Source organism: Hemiscyllium ocellatum, chromosome 21, assembly GCF_020745735.1.
Source record: "Hemiscyllium ocellatum isolate sHemOce1 chromosome 21, sHemOce1.pat.X.cur, whole genome shotgun sequence".
Lineage (NCBI taxonomy): Eukaryota > Metazoa > Chordata > Chondrichthyes > Orectolobiformes > Hemiscylliidae > Hemiscyllium > Hemiscyllium ocellatum.
The window spans coordinates 23287593-23302665 of record NC_083421.1 but is presented as its reverse complement, the minus strand read 5'-3'; the positions used below and the strand labels follow the sequence as shown (position 1 = coordinate 23302665).

Sequence of the window (15073 nt, the reverse complement as noted above, 5' to 3'; positions counted from 1 at the left end):
TACCTGTCCTACCTGTCCATCTTCCTTCTCACCTATCCACTCCAACCTATCACCATTGCCCCCACCTTCATCTATCTATTGCACTCTCGGCTGCCTCCCCCCACTCCATCCCATTTATCTCTCAGCCCTCCGGCCCACAGGCCTCATTCCTGATGAAGGGCTTCCGCCAAAATTGTCGATTCTCCTGCTCCTCGGATGCTGCCTGACCTACTGTGCTTTTCCAGCACCGCACTCTTGACTCTGATCTCCCAGCATTTGTTTCCTCACTCTCCCCAGCACATTCTCTCTCCAGTAGCTCCTCTCAGATGTATCTCCACTAAATGTCTCGCTAGCCTTCCTTCATGCCTCCTCACAGATCATCCTCCCTCCCTAGCCCTGCCGTACAGTCAAACCGCTGATATCCTGATCCTGACTCGGTGAACAGAACCACAACAACGAGCACCTGAGCTATAAATCTCACAAATCCTGACTCTGTTTTGTTCCATACAGGAGGAGGGTGTGGAGAAGGCACTGGTGGATATATTGGCTGAGCTATCAGCAGATCAGTATCTGCCGCTTTTCGCCCACCATCGAGTCACCCTGAAGATGCTGCGTTACATGACAGCAGAGGATCTCCAACAGGTATTAGCAAGAATGTCTTTAAATTAAAAAGCACCGCCCGTGGTCTGGGTGAATCTGGAAACAATTTGGAGGTGGAGGACTTGGTTGGGTAAGGAGAGTCCCATTGGAATGGACACAGTGAGTGGTATGGGAGTGACCGCACCCACTGGGACAGAGTGAATGGTGTGGGAGTGACTGTTTCGTTGAGACTGACTCCCTCCAAATCATTTCTTTGATGTCTGATTCAGTGGAACCTATCTCTCGTATCAATGAGCAGTCACAGTCAAGCAGCCCACCCTAAGCTAGCCGAGACTATCCCACCCTCTGTAAAGAAGCAAGGTGTCCCCTTGACCGTGGAAGAGGTGAAACCAACAAGGAAGGCTGTGAGCAGTGTGGGATCCTGCCCTAAGTTGTGTGAATGCAGCGCTTGTGAATAGCATTGTGAAGATGTGCCTCTCTGTCCACAGATTGGAGTCCGAGAGAGCAGACTGCAACGTGCCATTCTGCGACGAGTCCAGGAGAGTGGGCCTGAAGAAGGTCAGTGTACAGGATGGCTGATTCTCTCCCTGTACCAAAGGAACCTTTGTACGTAGACATTGTGTGGATACCAAACAGACACTTTGAAATGGCTTCTGTTAATCAGTGAAAGTCATTGCTCAGACTGAGCAAATTGAAACACTCCTTCCAAACAGACCATCAGGACCCCGCATATTGGAGCAATATAGCAATTATGCTCCTTCTCCAGTGGACTTCACCCGGTCTCAAAATGTTTCTGATTCTAACCCGCACCCACAATCCACTATCACCACCCCCTTATTGAGCCAATTAAATTCTTTTTCAGTGAATGGTATCACCTTGGAAACTTGTCCAATTGAAACATCATTGGCTTTAGATGTTTGGGACATCCTCGTGATGTGAACATAACTACATAAATATGGATGTCTGTTTTGCCTCTGTAAAATGTCTCACATGATCCCAGTTAAACAGGTAGAGGGCCCCCTTTGAAACAAGACAAATGCCTAGGAAGGTGAGAGTACACATTAAACTATTTGTTGGGGAGGGGAAGCAGAAGTTCTGCCTCACCCACAGCTTATCCTCGGATGGAGTGTGGCTCAATCAGAGTGTGGGGTATGTGGGGCGGACATGACAGACCTATCTGTCTCCAAATACGAAATAATGCAGCAGGCACCATTAACAGAGCGGGCACGAGAACTGTGACAGAGTCGGCAAGAGACTTGTTAAATTGCCAGCATACTGATGACTCCATTTTCTAACTTGATGCAGAGATCACAAATAAGGTCACATTCTCTCTCTGATAGTCTGAATGCAGATTTCAGTTTTTCTCCCTCAGTAGCTCAGCAGCCCAGTTCAACCCTCATGTTGTCTCAACTGTTCTCCTTTTGCATACTCATCAGTTTCCTTTTACTCCTCTGTGGGTCTCTCTCTCTCTCTCGTTTTCACTCCCTCTCCCCCACACTCTTTCTTCCCCCCCCCCCCACACTCTTTCTCTGCCCCTTTCTCTCCCCGCCCGCTCACCCCCTCTCTCCCCGCCCGCTCACCCCCCTCTCTCCCCCCCCCCCCGCTCACCCCCTCTCTCTTCCCCCCCCCCCCCGCTCACCCCTCTCTCTTCCCCCCCCCCGCTCACCCCTCTCTCTTCCCCCCCCCGCTCACCCCTCTCTCTTCCCCCCCCCCGCTCACCCCTCTCTCTTCCCCCCCCCCCGCTCACCCCTCTCTCTTCCCCCCCCCCGCTCACCCCTCTCTCTTCCCCCCCCGCTCACCCCTCTCTCTTCCCCCCCGCTCACCCCTCTCTCTCCCCCCCCCCCCGCTCACCCCTCTCTCTCTCTCCCCCCCCCCGCTCACCCCTCTCTCTTCCCCCCCCCCCGCCCACCCCTCTCTCTTCCCCCCCCCCCCCGCCCACCCCTCTCTCTTCCCCCCCCCCCGCCCACCCCTCTCTGTCTCCCCCCTCTCTCCCCGCCCCCCAAATCTCTCTCACGCACTCTTCTCGCTCCTGACGCGCGCACACCCACCCCCCCCCACCCCCGGCAGCCACCTGTTGCGCTCTCTCTCGGACCTGTCATTGATTCCCTCCCCCTCTTCTCCCCCCCCCACCCCGTGTCTCTCTCGAAGCCCCCCCCCCCCCCCGCTCCCGCTCTATCTACCCATTCTTCTCTGTAGGTAGAATTGGACACAGCATAAATGATGCATCCTTGACAGTCCCACAACTTCAGTGCAAAAGGCACTAGTCTGACTGATACAGGAAAGGATGGAGTCTAATGAGACCACCTCTAGGAGCCAAATGACTTAAGCTGCTGATCAGATGGGGTTTGGTACAGAAGGTTCTGGTGCTGTATCTGCTAACTCGTGCATCTTTTCTCACCATACAGATCAGGGGCCCGTCCCAACAAAGGAAACTGCTGCAGACGTGGGTGAGAGCCAGCCCAGTGCTCCCCTGGAGGATAAACCAACACCTTCTAGTCCTGCTGCAGTCTCTGAGGAGGTCCTGGCTCAGTCGGAATGTGTTGTCTGTCTGGAGCGAGAGGTAAGGTCGCTGGCAGTGGCTCAAACACGGAACAATATAATCTTGGTGTTTCATGTAGATAGCTTCCTACCTCATGTTGTCTTATAATGGAGGCCATTGTGTCTAGTGATTTGTATTATTAGCACCTTCAACACGGTAAAATGACCTGAGGAGAAGGATATCATAAAACGGAGACATAATCAATGGAGCAGACAATAGGGATCTCACTGAAAGCTTGGTCAAAGTTGGAGGAGATTGTAGTTGTCATTGGTGTAGTAAAGGCAGGGAGTGGGTGTTTAAGACAGCCCAGGCTCGGGTGGGGTTACAAAGATCGCAGCAAGTGGCCACACTGAAGAGGGTGACTGATACGAGAATGGAGTGAGGCCAACACTGAATTTCCCACATCATAATGCTCAGCAGGTCCTATTCAAGTGTTATCCCTGACCTACATCAGCTTCTAGTTATAAACATTCTCAGCTATTTTTAACTCCCTTTGCTCTTCTCTATCTCTGTACCCTCCTGCAGCCTATACACCCCTCCCTATCTGCGTAACTTCCTCTGGCCCCTACACTGCCTCCCTATTTCTGTACCCTGTCAGTCTCCTAACTCTGTAACCTCCTCTGGCCCCTATACCTCTCCCTGTCTCTGTAACCATCTCTGGCCCAAACCAACTCCCTATCTCTGTAGCCTGTCCAGCCCCCACACCCCTCCCTATTTCTCCACTACCCTCCAACCCCTACCCACCCGTCCATATTTCTGTAACTTCCTCTGGCCCCCACACCCCTCCAAATCTGCGTACCCTCTCCAGCCCCTAAACACCTCCCTATCTCAATATTCTCCTTTTGGCCTCTACACCCTTCCCGATTTGTGTATCCTCCTGTCCCTACATCCCTCCCTATCTCCATACCCTCCTCTGGCCCCTGCACTCTTCCCTGTCTCTGGAAACCAGCTTCTTAAACCTAGTCTTCTCTTTGGTCCTCTAAGATGCCTCTTAAAGTTGACGTCTATTGTCTCCCTGCCATTAACTCCAGGGGAGACTGCCTGTCGACTTCTATTTGCTATTGCTGCTGCAAAGTGATGTGGGATGGCTACAACATTAAAACTGCTACAAAAATACATATTATTGAGTGTAAAAATCCAGGGGCTGTTTTTCAAAGAGCCTGTGTTTGGCTGTAAACAAGGGAGCTGGGTAAATTAGATCTTGGCTGTTGAATAGAAATGAATCTTTCTGGTGGACTCCATCTTGCCTCCTATGACGAGCTGGATACAGACCCTGCTGGATAAAGAATTTTATGGACTGCCGTTTACCGGTTAAGGCCAAGTTCTCTCACTCACAGGTTGGACCAATATCTCTGTTTATAGACAGCATCCAGGACTTTGCCTGACATTTCACGGCAGGATGATTGTTCCTTTCCCAGGTACGTCTCCCTCCTACCCTGTGTTGTTCGTGAGATCCACACTTGCCCATGGTTTGGGAATTGATCATCCCAAAAGACAGTCAACTCTGTATATGGGATAGCATTATAGAACTGTGTAGGTTGTAGCTGACCGTCTATGGATAGTTTCATAGTCATCACAGTGCAATCATTTTCTGTGCATGGCAAACTATATATAGTCTCCAATGACACTATATACCTTTTTTTACTGTTCTATTCTTGTAAGCTGCAGTCTTTAAAGTTTCATTGATCTTGTGTTAGTGCTAGGTCAGGGGGCTGAGAGATGTCTGACCACATTTAGTGTAAGATTAGCTTTGATAATCGAATGGGGGAAAGAGGGAACAATGGATTTGGACATCACTGACTGCAAATCGGTTAAGTACCAATACAGATTTGGTTTCCAGTTGGCGTGGAGAATTTGTGTATGTTCCAGCAGTTTCTGAACACAAGTTAGTTTTTCTTTTGTCTGGGTATTGGGAGTTACTGCAATTGTCAGTTTTTATTATTTAACCCTTGAAGTTGGTGCATTGTCTTAAACCACAGCAGCTTATGGCTGTACAATGCTGTTATGAAGAGGTCCAGGATACTAACTCAGCGACACTCAAGAAATGGTAATATATCTCCAAATCAGAAAAGTGTGTGGACTGAAGGGGAACTTGCATATGGTGGTGTCCCATCTGTGTCTGCCCCAGTTCTCGCAGAAAGTAGAGGCTGTGAGTTAAGAAGCTGTTCCACTGATTCCTGAGGTCAATCTGTTCCCATATGGTAGTGACCCCACCTCTGAGCTAGGAGGCCCAACTTCAAGTCCCACCAGCTTCAGAGTTGCCCAAAATATCTCTAAACAGGCTGATTAGAAAATAGCCAAAGGAGAAACACTTTAAAAGGCAAAGCGTTGTTTGTGAATATCATTTGGAATGGAAGTGTTAACAAGCTCTCTCTCTGTTTTGTTTTGTTTTGTCAGAGTCAGATGATCTTCCTGCCATGTGGTCATGTTTGTTGCTGTCAGACATGTGGAGCTGAGTTGTCCACCTGTCCCCTCTGCCGGAAGGATATTGAGCAAAAGATTCGCATCTATCGTACCTCCTGAGCTGGGCCTGTCCCTCTCCAACGTACGTGTACTTTCCAAGGTTTGCAGTAACTCAAAAGCTGCCTGCTGATTTGTACCCAGCCTCCTGGAGGTGGCAAGGAGCACAGAGATGGGCCTGGGTTTGACTCCGTTACTGAGGGTATGATAACTGCTCCCATCCACTCGAGGTATTGTCCACCGGTGTCAGACTTGCCCAGTACCCCACCCTGGGTATACCCACAGATGCTGTCTGTTGACTCAGAGGTACAAAGGTGGCAAATAAGAAGCAACAAGAGAGTTGGGAGTTGAGAATTGGTTCTGATGAAAGATCACCTCGACCTGAAACATTAACTCTCTTTCTCTCCTGCTGAGCATTTCCAGCACTTGCTTTCAAAATGGAATAGAAATAGTCGATTGACTATGCTTCGACCACTCTAGGCTCATTTCTGATCCTAATCACTCGCTGCTTGAGTGTGTTTCCCCTCCAGTCTCCATTGCTTGTTTTGCCAATTACCTTAAACCTCGTTCTCAATCCTTACAGCGGTCGGAACAGTTTCTCTGTATCTACCATGTCCACATCCCTCGGGATTGGAAATTTCTATCAAATTTTCAACACTCACTCTCCAAGGAAAACAGTCCCAACTTCTTGAATCTATTTTCAAAACTGAAATTCTTCATCCTGGAGCCATTCTTGTGAATCATCTCCGTGCTTTCTCTAACACTGTCACATCCCTAATAGTGCCTGGAACCAGTGGAAACTGACCAATGTTTTATGCAGGTTTAATGTTTTTTTTCTTGCATTTTTACTCTGTGCCCCTGTAGATTTAGTCCAGATTGCTGCATGTTTTATTAACTGCTCTTAATCCCCTCCTACCAACTTCAATGTTGCATACACCCAACTGTCCCTCTGTTCCTGCCCTTCCTTTAGAATTAATAGTGCCCTTTATTTGTCTGGCCTCTATGTTCGTGTTACCAAAATGAATCACTTCACATTTATCTGCATTAATTTTCACCTCCTGCCTCTCCACCCATTCAGGTAAAAAATGAGGTCTGCAGATGCTGGAGATCACAGCTGAAAATGTGTTGCTGGTTAAAGCACAGCAGGTTAGGCAGCATCCAAGGAATAGGAAATTCGACGTTTTGGGCATAAGCCCTTCGTCAGGAATCTGATTCCTGATGAAGGGCTTATGCCCGAAACGTCGAATTTCCTATTCCTTGGATGCTGCCTAACCTGCTGTGCTTTAACCAACACATTTTCAGCTCTCCACCCATTCAACCAAGCTGTCCCCATCCTCCTCACAATTCACAAAGCTTCCACATTTCAGCTCGTGAAAACTTTGAAACTGCGACCTGTGTGCCAAGATCGAAGTTTAGAGCAGGGAGGTGTAATGGTGATATTCCTAGACTAGTAATCCAGAACCTACAGACTAATGTTCTGGGGTTCAATTCACACCATGGCAGATGGTGACATTTGATTTCACTAAGAACATCTGGAATTAAAAAAGGCTAGTCTAATGGTGATCATGTAAATCAAAAACGCGTCAAAACTAATGACCTTTAGGGAAGGAAATCTGCTGTCTTTACCTGGTCTGGCCTACATTTGACTCCAGACCCGCAGTAATATTGTTGACTCTTAACTCCTCTCTGGGCAATTAGGGATGGACAATAAATGCTGGCCGAGCCATTAATGAATAAAAATAAAAATCATTAGTGTACATCAGGAAAAGCAAAGGGGTCAACACCAAATCCTGGGAACTTCACTACAAACCTTCCTCTAGTCTGAAAAGCATCCATTTCCCAGTACATCCTCTCTCTTGTCACATAGCCAATTTTGTGTCTGTATTGCTACTGACCCTTTTATGAGCTATATTATTGATTACAAAACTGTTGTGCAGCACTTTATCAAATGCCTTTTGGGGGTCCATATACACCATAACCATAGCATTATCCTCAACAAGAAAGCTAGGGCAACGTGATTTGTTCTTAACAAATCCCACGTAGGCTTTCTTTTATGAACCCATATCTGCCCCAAGTGACTACTAATTCTGAGCTGAATTCTTGTTTCCAGAAGTTTCCCCAACATGAAAGTGGAACTGGTTGTGGGTTGCTGGACTCATCTTTACACCCTCTTTTTATACAAGAGTGTGACAGTTGCAATTCTCCAGTCATGTGGCACCATCCCGGGTCCAAGGAAGACTGAAAATTTATAACCAGTGTCTCTGCAATATCCACTCTTCTTTTCCTTCAGTATCCTTGGCTGCATCCCACCTAGTCATGATGCCTTATCAACATTAAGCACATCCAGTACTTCCTCCTTATCAATTTAACCAGGGAGGAGATTGCTGAGTCTTTGGCATTGATCTTTAAATCATCATTGTCTACAGGAATAGTGCCAGAAGACTGGAGGATAGCAAATGTGGTTAAGAAGGGGAGTAGAGACAACCCAGGTAATTATAGACCAGTGAGCCTTGCTTCAGTTGTTGGTAAAATGTTGGAAAAGGTTATAAGAGATAGGATTTATAATCATCGAGAAAAGAATAATTTGATTAGGGATAGTCAGCACGGTTTTGTGAAGGATAGGTCGTGCCTCACAAACGTTATTGAGTTCTTTGAGAAGGTGACCGAACAGGTAGATGAGAGTAAACCGGTTGATGTGGTGTATACGGATTTCAGCAAGGCGTTCGATAAGGTTCCCTGCAGTAGGCTATTGTACAAAATGCGAAAGGATGGGATTGTGGGAGATATAGCAGTTTGGATCAGTAATTGGCTTGCTGAAATAAGACAGGGTGGTGGTTGATGGGAAATGTTCATCTTGGAGTCCAGTTACCAGTGATGTATCGCAAGCGTCAGTGTTGGGTCCACTGTTGTTCGTCATTTTTATAAACGACCTGGATGAGGGCGTAGAAGGGTGGGTTAGTAAATTTGCAGATGACACTAAGGTCAGTCGAGTTGTGGATAGTGACAAAGGATGTTGTAGGTTACAGAGACATAAGCTGCAGAGGTGGGCTGAGAGGTGGCAAATGAAGTTGAATGCAGACAAACGTGAGGTGATTCACTTTGGTCGGAGTAACCGGAATGCAAAGTACTGGACTAATGGTAAGATTCTTGGTAGTGTAGATGAGCAGAGAGATCTCGGTGTCCAGGTACACAGATCCTTGAAAGTTGTCACCCATGTTGACAGGGTTGTTAAGAAGGCATACAGTGTTTTAGCTTTTATTAATAGAGGGATCGAGTTCCAGAACCATGAGGTTATGTGACAGCTGTACAAAACTCTGGTGCGACCGCACTTGGAGTATTGTGTACAGTTCTGGTCACCGCATTATAAGGATGTGGAAGCTTTGGAAAGGGTGCAGAGGAGATTTACTAGGATGTTGCCTAGTATGGAGGGAAGGTCTTATGAGGAAAGGCTGAGGGACCTGAGGCTGTTTTCGATAGAGAGAAGAAGGTTGAGAGGTGACTTAATAGAGACATACAAGATTATCAGAGGGTTAGACAAGGTGGACAGAGCCTTTTTCCAAGTATTAGATTAGATTAGATTACTTACAGTGTGGAAACAGGCCCTTCAGCCCGACCTGCAGAAGCACAACCCACCCATTCCCCTACATTTACCCCTTTACCTAACACTACGGGCAATTTAGCATGGCCAATTCACCTGACCTGCACATCTTTGGACTGTGGGAGGAAACCGGAGCACCCGGAGGAAACCCACGCAGACACTGGGAGAACATGCAAACTCCACACAGTCAGTCGCCTGAGTCGGGAATTGAACCCGGGTCTCTGGCGCTGTGAGGCAGCAGTGCTAACCACTGTGCCACCGTGTCGCCCACTCGTGACGGTGACGTTGAGCACGAGGGGGCATAGCTTTAAATTGATGGGTGATAAATATAGTACAGATTACAGAGGTAGTTTCTTTACTCAAAGTAGTAAGGGTATGGAATGCTTTGCCTGCAACGGTAATGGATTTGCCAACTTTAAGTACATTTAAGTTGTCATTGGACAAGCATATGGATGTGCGTGGAATAGTGTAGGTTAGATGGGTTTCAGATTGATATGACAGGTCGACGTAACGTCGAGGGCTGAAGGGCCTGTACTGCGCTGTAATGTTCTATGTTCTATTAACCCTTCAAGCATCTGAATGACCTTCCCTTTACCATGACCTGGGCAGCAGCATCTTCCTTAGTACAAAGTATTTATTTAATAAGAGCCATGTTCTTTGTCTCCACGAATAGATCCCCTTTTTGGTCCCTAATCAGATCTATTTCACCTTTAACACCTTTTCAGTAATTTTATACCTGGAAGGATTTATAGGTTTACTTTAAAGCTTGCTGTCAGTTTGTTTTCATTCCCTCCCTTATTTGCTGCTTCAGTTTCCCTTTGAACTTAACATTTTCAGGTAGAATTTTAACTGTGCTGTCCAGCGGACATTAGCACACTTTATCTGCTTCTTACTTTCCACCTCTTCAACTGTCCAGGGAGCTCTGGATTGTTTGTGGTACCTTTTGCCCTTTTTGGAGGTATATCATGACTTGGAGTTTGAGTCATACAGTTGTGACTCTGACTTAAATTAATTGTTTGTTTCAGCTACAGCAAGAGGCTGGATATGTTCGGGTTGTTTTCATTGGAGCAGAGAAGTTTAAGGGGGGATCTGATAGAAGTGTCTAAGATTATGAAGGGGATGGACAGAGTGAAATGAAAGGAGCTGTTCCCCTCAGACAAAGGATCAATAACAAGGGGCACACCTTTCAAGTGAAAGGGAGTTTAGAGGAGGCACAATGGGCCAAATAGTATCAACATTTCCAGCATTTAAAAGGATGTTGCCAGAATTGGAGGGTGAGCTACAGGAAGAGGCTGAATAGGCTGAGGCTATTTTCCCTGGAGTGTCAGAGGCTGAGGGGTGACCTTAGAGATTTATAAAATCATGGCATAGAGTCATAGAGATGTACAGCATGGAAACTGACCCTTTGGTCCAACCCGTCCATGCCAACCAGATATCCCAACCCAATCTAGTCCCACCTATCCCTCCAAACCCTTCCTATTCATATACCCATCCAAATGCCTCTTAAATGTTGCAATTGTACCAGCCTCCACCACCTCCCCTGGCAGCTCATTCCATACACGTACCACCCTCTGCGTGAAAACGTTGCCCCTGAGGTCTCTTTTATATCTTTGCCCTCTCACCTTAAACCTATGCCCTCCAGTTCTGGATTCCCCGACCCCAGGGAAAAGACTTTGTCTATTTATCCTATCCATTCCCCTCATAATTTTGTAAACCTCTATAAGGTCACCCCTCAGCCTCCGACGCTCCAGGGAAAACAACCCCAACCTGTTCAGCCTCTCCCTGTAGCTCAGATCCACCAACCCTGGCAACGTCCTTGTAAATCTTTTCTGAACCCTTTCAAGTTTCACAACATCTTTACGATGGAAGGAGATCAGAATTGCACGCAATATTCCAACAGTGGCCTAACCAATGTCCTGTACAGCCACAGCATGACCTCCAAACTCCTGTATTCAATACTCTGACCAATAAAGGAAAGCATACCAAACGCCGCCTTCACTATCCTATCTACCTGCGACTCAACTTTCAAGAAGCTGTGAATCTGCACTCCAAGGTCTCTTTGTTCAGCAACACTCCCTAGGACCTTACCATTAAGTATATAAGTCCTGCAAAGATTTGCTTTCCCAAAATGCAGCACCTCACATTTATCCAAATTAAACTCCATCTGCCACTTTTCGGCCCATTGGCCCATCTGGTCCAAATCCTGTTGTAATCTGAGGTAATCCTCTTCGTTGTGCACTACACCTCCAATTCTGGCGTCATCTGCACACTTACTAACTGTTCCTCTTATGCTCGCATCCAAATCATTTATGTAATTGACAAAAAGTAGAGGGCCCAGCACCAATCCTTGTAGCACTCTACTGGTCACAGGCCTCCAGTCTGAAAAGAACCCTCCACCACCACCACCCTCTGTCTTCTGCCTTGAGCCAGTTCTGTATCCAAATGGCTAGTTCTCCCTGTATTCTATGAGATCTAACCGGTCTCCCATGGGGAACCTTGTCGAACACCTTACTGAAGTCCAATAAGATCACATCTACTGCTCTGCCCTCTTCAATCTTCTTTGTTACTTCTTCTAAAAACTCAATCAAGTTTGTGAGACATGATTTCCCACACACAAAGCCATGTTGACTATCCCAAATCAGTCCTTGCCTTTCCAAATACATGTACATCCTGTCCCTCAGGATTCCCTCCAACAACTTGCCCGCCACCAAGGTCAGGCTCACCGGTCTATAGTTCCCTGGCTTGTCGTTACCGCCCTTCTTAAACAGTGGCACCACATTTGCCAACCTCCAGTCTTCCGGCACCTCACCTGTGACTATTGATGATACAAATATCTCAGCAAGAGGCCCAGAAATCACATCTCTAGCTTCCCACAGAGTTCTAGGATAAATAGGCAAGGTCTTTTCCCTGGAGTTGGGGCGTTCAAAATTAGAGGGCATAGGTTTAAGGGGAGAAGGGTCACTGAAAAGTGACCTCGGGGCAACTTTTTCACACAGAGGATGCATGTATGGAATGAGCTGCCAGAGGTTGATTGTAATATTTAAAAGGCATCTGGATGGGAATGTGAATAGGAAGAGTTTGAAGGGATATGGGCCGTGTGCTGGCAGGTCGGACTCTATATAAATAGAGTACCTGGTCAGCATGGACAAGTTGGACTGACGAGTCTGTCTCTGTGCTGTACAGCTCTATGATTCTATTTCTAAATTACACACCCTCCAGCTCTTGATCAGTGTGCTTGTAGGCTATAACAGGTGCATATCTAAATATTATTGAAGTGATAGCTCAGTTTCAGGCAGTGATTCAAACTGGATTGCTTCTTGAAAGAGCTGATCCGCTTCCTTCTGTGCTGAGCTATTCTAATTCTATGGTGTACTGTCTTTTCCAGTCCGCACTGTTAGGAACTCTGTTTTGTTAGTGTCCTGTTCTCTTTCATGAGTTCTTATCTTCACACTTTTGTGTCCACAGATCTGCCTGCAACCTTGTCTGTTTCATCTCACTGCCTGCTGGTGCCTTGTGTCCTCTTTCTCTAGCCATGCTGCCCTACACAAATAAACCAGGCTGCATTTAATCCTGGTAAGACCACGTGGAGCAGCCTCCAGGCTGAGGTGGACAATTCCTTTTCTTCTGGTTGAGCCTGGATGCTGTTGGCGGTGATGTTAATTGGTGTGTATTATTCTGCTGAGATGTAACCTGACGTAGTAACTGGATTTAACCCAACTCCTTGAGTAGGCAAGGTGCAGAAAACTGATAGAACAGTTAAAACTTTTGTTTTCTTGCTGCTGTTTGTCTTCTTTGTTCATGGAAATGCATTGGAATTCCACTGAGAATTGGTGTAGCAAATCTGCAGAGAACTCAGGTGGGTGTGCAGTCAGGTTGAGCGGTGTCATTTGTGCCCATCATCTTACTCAACCCAACCCGTCCACATACAGTTGCTCAGCGATCTGCAGATCAGACGTAAAGCAGGATCTTTCGAACTATAGAATGGTTACATCACCGAAAGAGGGTATATGGTCCATTGTGTCCAAGCTGGTCCAATAAGAGCAGTTTGCCCACCTCCATCCTTCTCTCTTGCCCTATTCTCACAGTCCTGCCAATCCTTTCTCCTCCGATCACTGTATAATTCTGTTATGAATGCAACAACTCAATCTGCCTCCACTGCAGTTCTCAGGCTGTGCACTCCCAATCCTAACTGCTCACTACAATATAAAATTCTTCCTCGTATTGTTTTTAGTTCTTTCGCCAATCTGTCTCCTCTGGTTTCTAGATATTCCATAAATGAGGATACTTTCTCCCTACCTGCTCTGTCCAGAACCCCTCATGATTTTAACATCTCAATCAAATCTCTCGAAACCTATCTAGATTGACCAAATTTAGCCATATTACTGACCTCTCATCTTTTGTGCCATTTTAAATCGTGTGCAGCATGATTCTGCAGCGCTTTCCTGAATTGTGGTTCCCGGAATTGGATACTTCAGTTGAGGCTGAACCATTGTGTTATAAAGGCTTACCATAACTACTTAATTCTGTACTGTATGCTTCAATTTTTAAAGCCCAAGATCCTGTATGCCTTATTGATGATTTCTCAATCTGCTGTTTCATCTTCAACTATTTGTATACTTCAGCCCTTTGCTCCTGCAGCTCTGTAGTATCCTTTCTTTTTGATCATGTGTTTCCTCATTCTTCCTATCACATGTACCAGTTTGTATTTCTCTGCCTTAAATTTGATCTGCTCCATATCTAGCCATTCATCAACTTATGGATATGAAGTTTGTCACTTACCACCTTACAATTTACAATATTTCCAAGTTTTGTTATCTGCAATTTTTGAAAATGTGCCTTATACATACAAACCCAGGTCATTAATATACCTCAAACATGGTCCTGATAGTGACGCTTGAGGAACCCAACTGTATACGCTTCTGTATTCCTGAAAAACACTGATTCACCATTACTGTTTCCAGGTTCTCAGCTAATTCTGTAATCATGTCACTGTGTTTTATTCCATAGACTTCAATTTTTCTGATGAGTATTTTTATCAAATGCCTTCTTGGAAGTCCATTTACACCATATATGCACATTACCCTCCTTGTCATCATAACAAAACTTAGACTAATCTAACACTATTTAGCCCTTCAGAAATATGTGCTAGATTTTCTTAATTAGTCAACATTTGTCCAACTGACTGCAAATTTTGTCCCAAACTATTATTTCTAACAACTTTCCGATCACCAATGACTGGCCAATTGTTGCTGTACTTATCCTTGGATTTTTTTCTTTGTGTTATGTCAGAAAGCTGCTGTGAGGATTGTGTTGAATTGTTTTATCGTGTTGTAATTTTATATGAAAACCATCAAATAATTTTGTTTATTTTTATATTAAAAAAGTTTAACCCGACTAAGGTTTTATTGTGCAATATATTGAATTGTAGCCTTCCTGTTTGGTTCATAATGTAATTACTACTCTCTTTGTACGATTGTATTGATAGCAACTGTAAACATGAATGCTTGTCAATTCTAATACTTGCTGTGAAATTTTCTTAATGGATATTTTATTTTTCATTCTGCTGCCCCCTCGGTGACTCTCCATCACCCAACCAGGAAGTTTTCAGTGAGATGGCCTCTCTTTCCCTAAATAACCTTCTGATTAAATAGTTTTACTTCTCCCTGATGGACAATTACTAGAACATGAGCTATATTTATCCCTTTTATATTTGCGTCTAACTGCACATATATTTGTGTAGTGTTTGCACATTCTCCCAGTGTCTGCGTGGGTTTCCTCCCACAATCCAGACAATTGCCCCTAGCTGGAATCAAACCTGGGTCCCTGGTGCTGTGAGGTGGGAGAGCTAGCCACTACGATTTACTTGTCATTGGGGATGTCTCAAGGAACTAGTCCCA

The 15073-nt window shown here is 45.7% G+C and overlaps 1 protein-coding gene across 4 annotated transcripts in view; it reads left to right on the top strand.

Moving 5' to 3' along the window:
- Nucleotides 1-15073, top strand: part of lrsam1 (leucine rich repeat and sterile alpha motif containing 1) — an 80965-nt gene that overhangs the window by 65360 nt on the left and 532 nt on the right. For 2 of the 4 annotated variants that reach the window (XM_060841284.1, XM_060841282.1), the window contains exons 21-25: nucleotides 490-621; nucleotides 1068-1137; nucleotides 2985-3139; nucleotides 5516-5663; nucleotides 12642-14570. In XM_060841284.1, the coding sequence (XP_060697267.1) occupies nucleotides 490-621; nucleotides 1068-1137; nucleotides 2985-3139; nucleotides 5516-5641 (483 nt within the window). In that variant the 3' untranslated portion in view covers nucleotides 5642-5663; nucleotides 12642-14570. Of the gene's footprint in view, nucleotides 1-489; nucleotides 622-1067; nucleotides 1138-2984; nucleotides 3140-5515; nucleotides 5664-12641; nucleotides 14571-15073 lie in introns of those variants that run through there. The other 2 variants (XR_009645817.1, XM_060841283.1) reach the window with 2 other exon arrangements.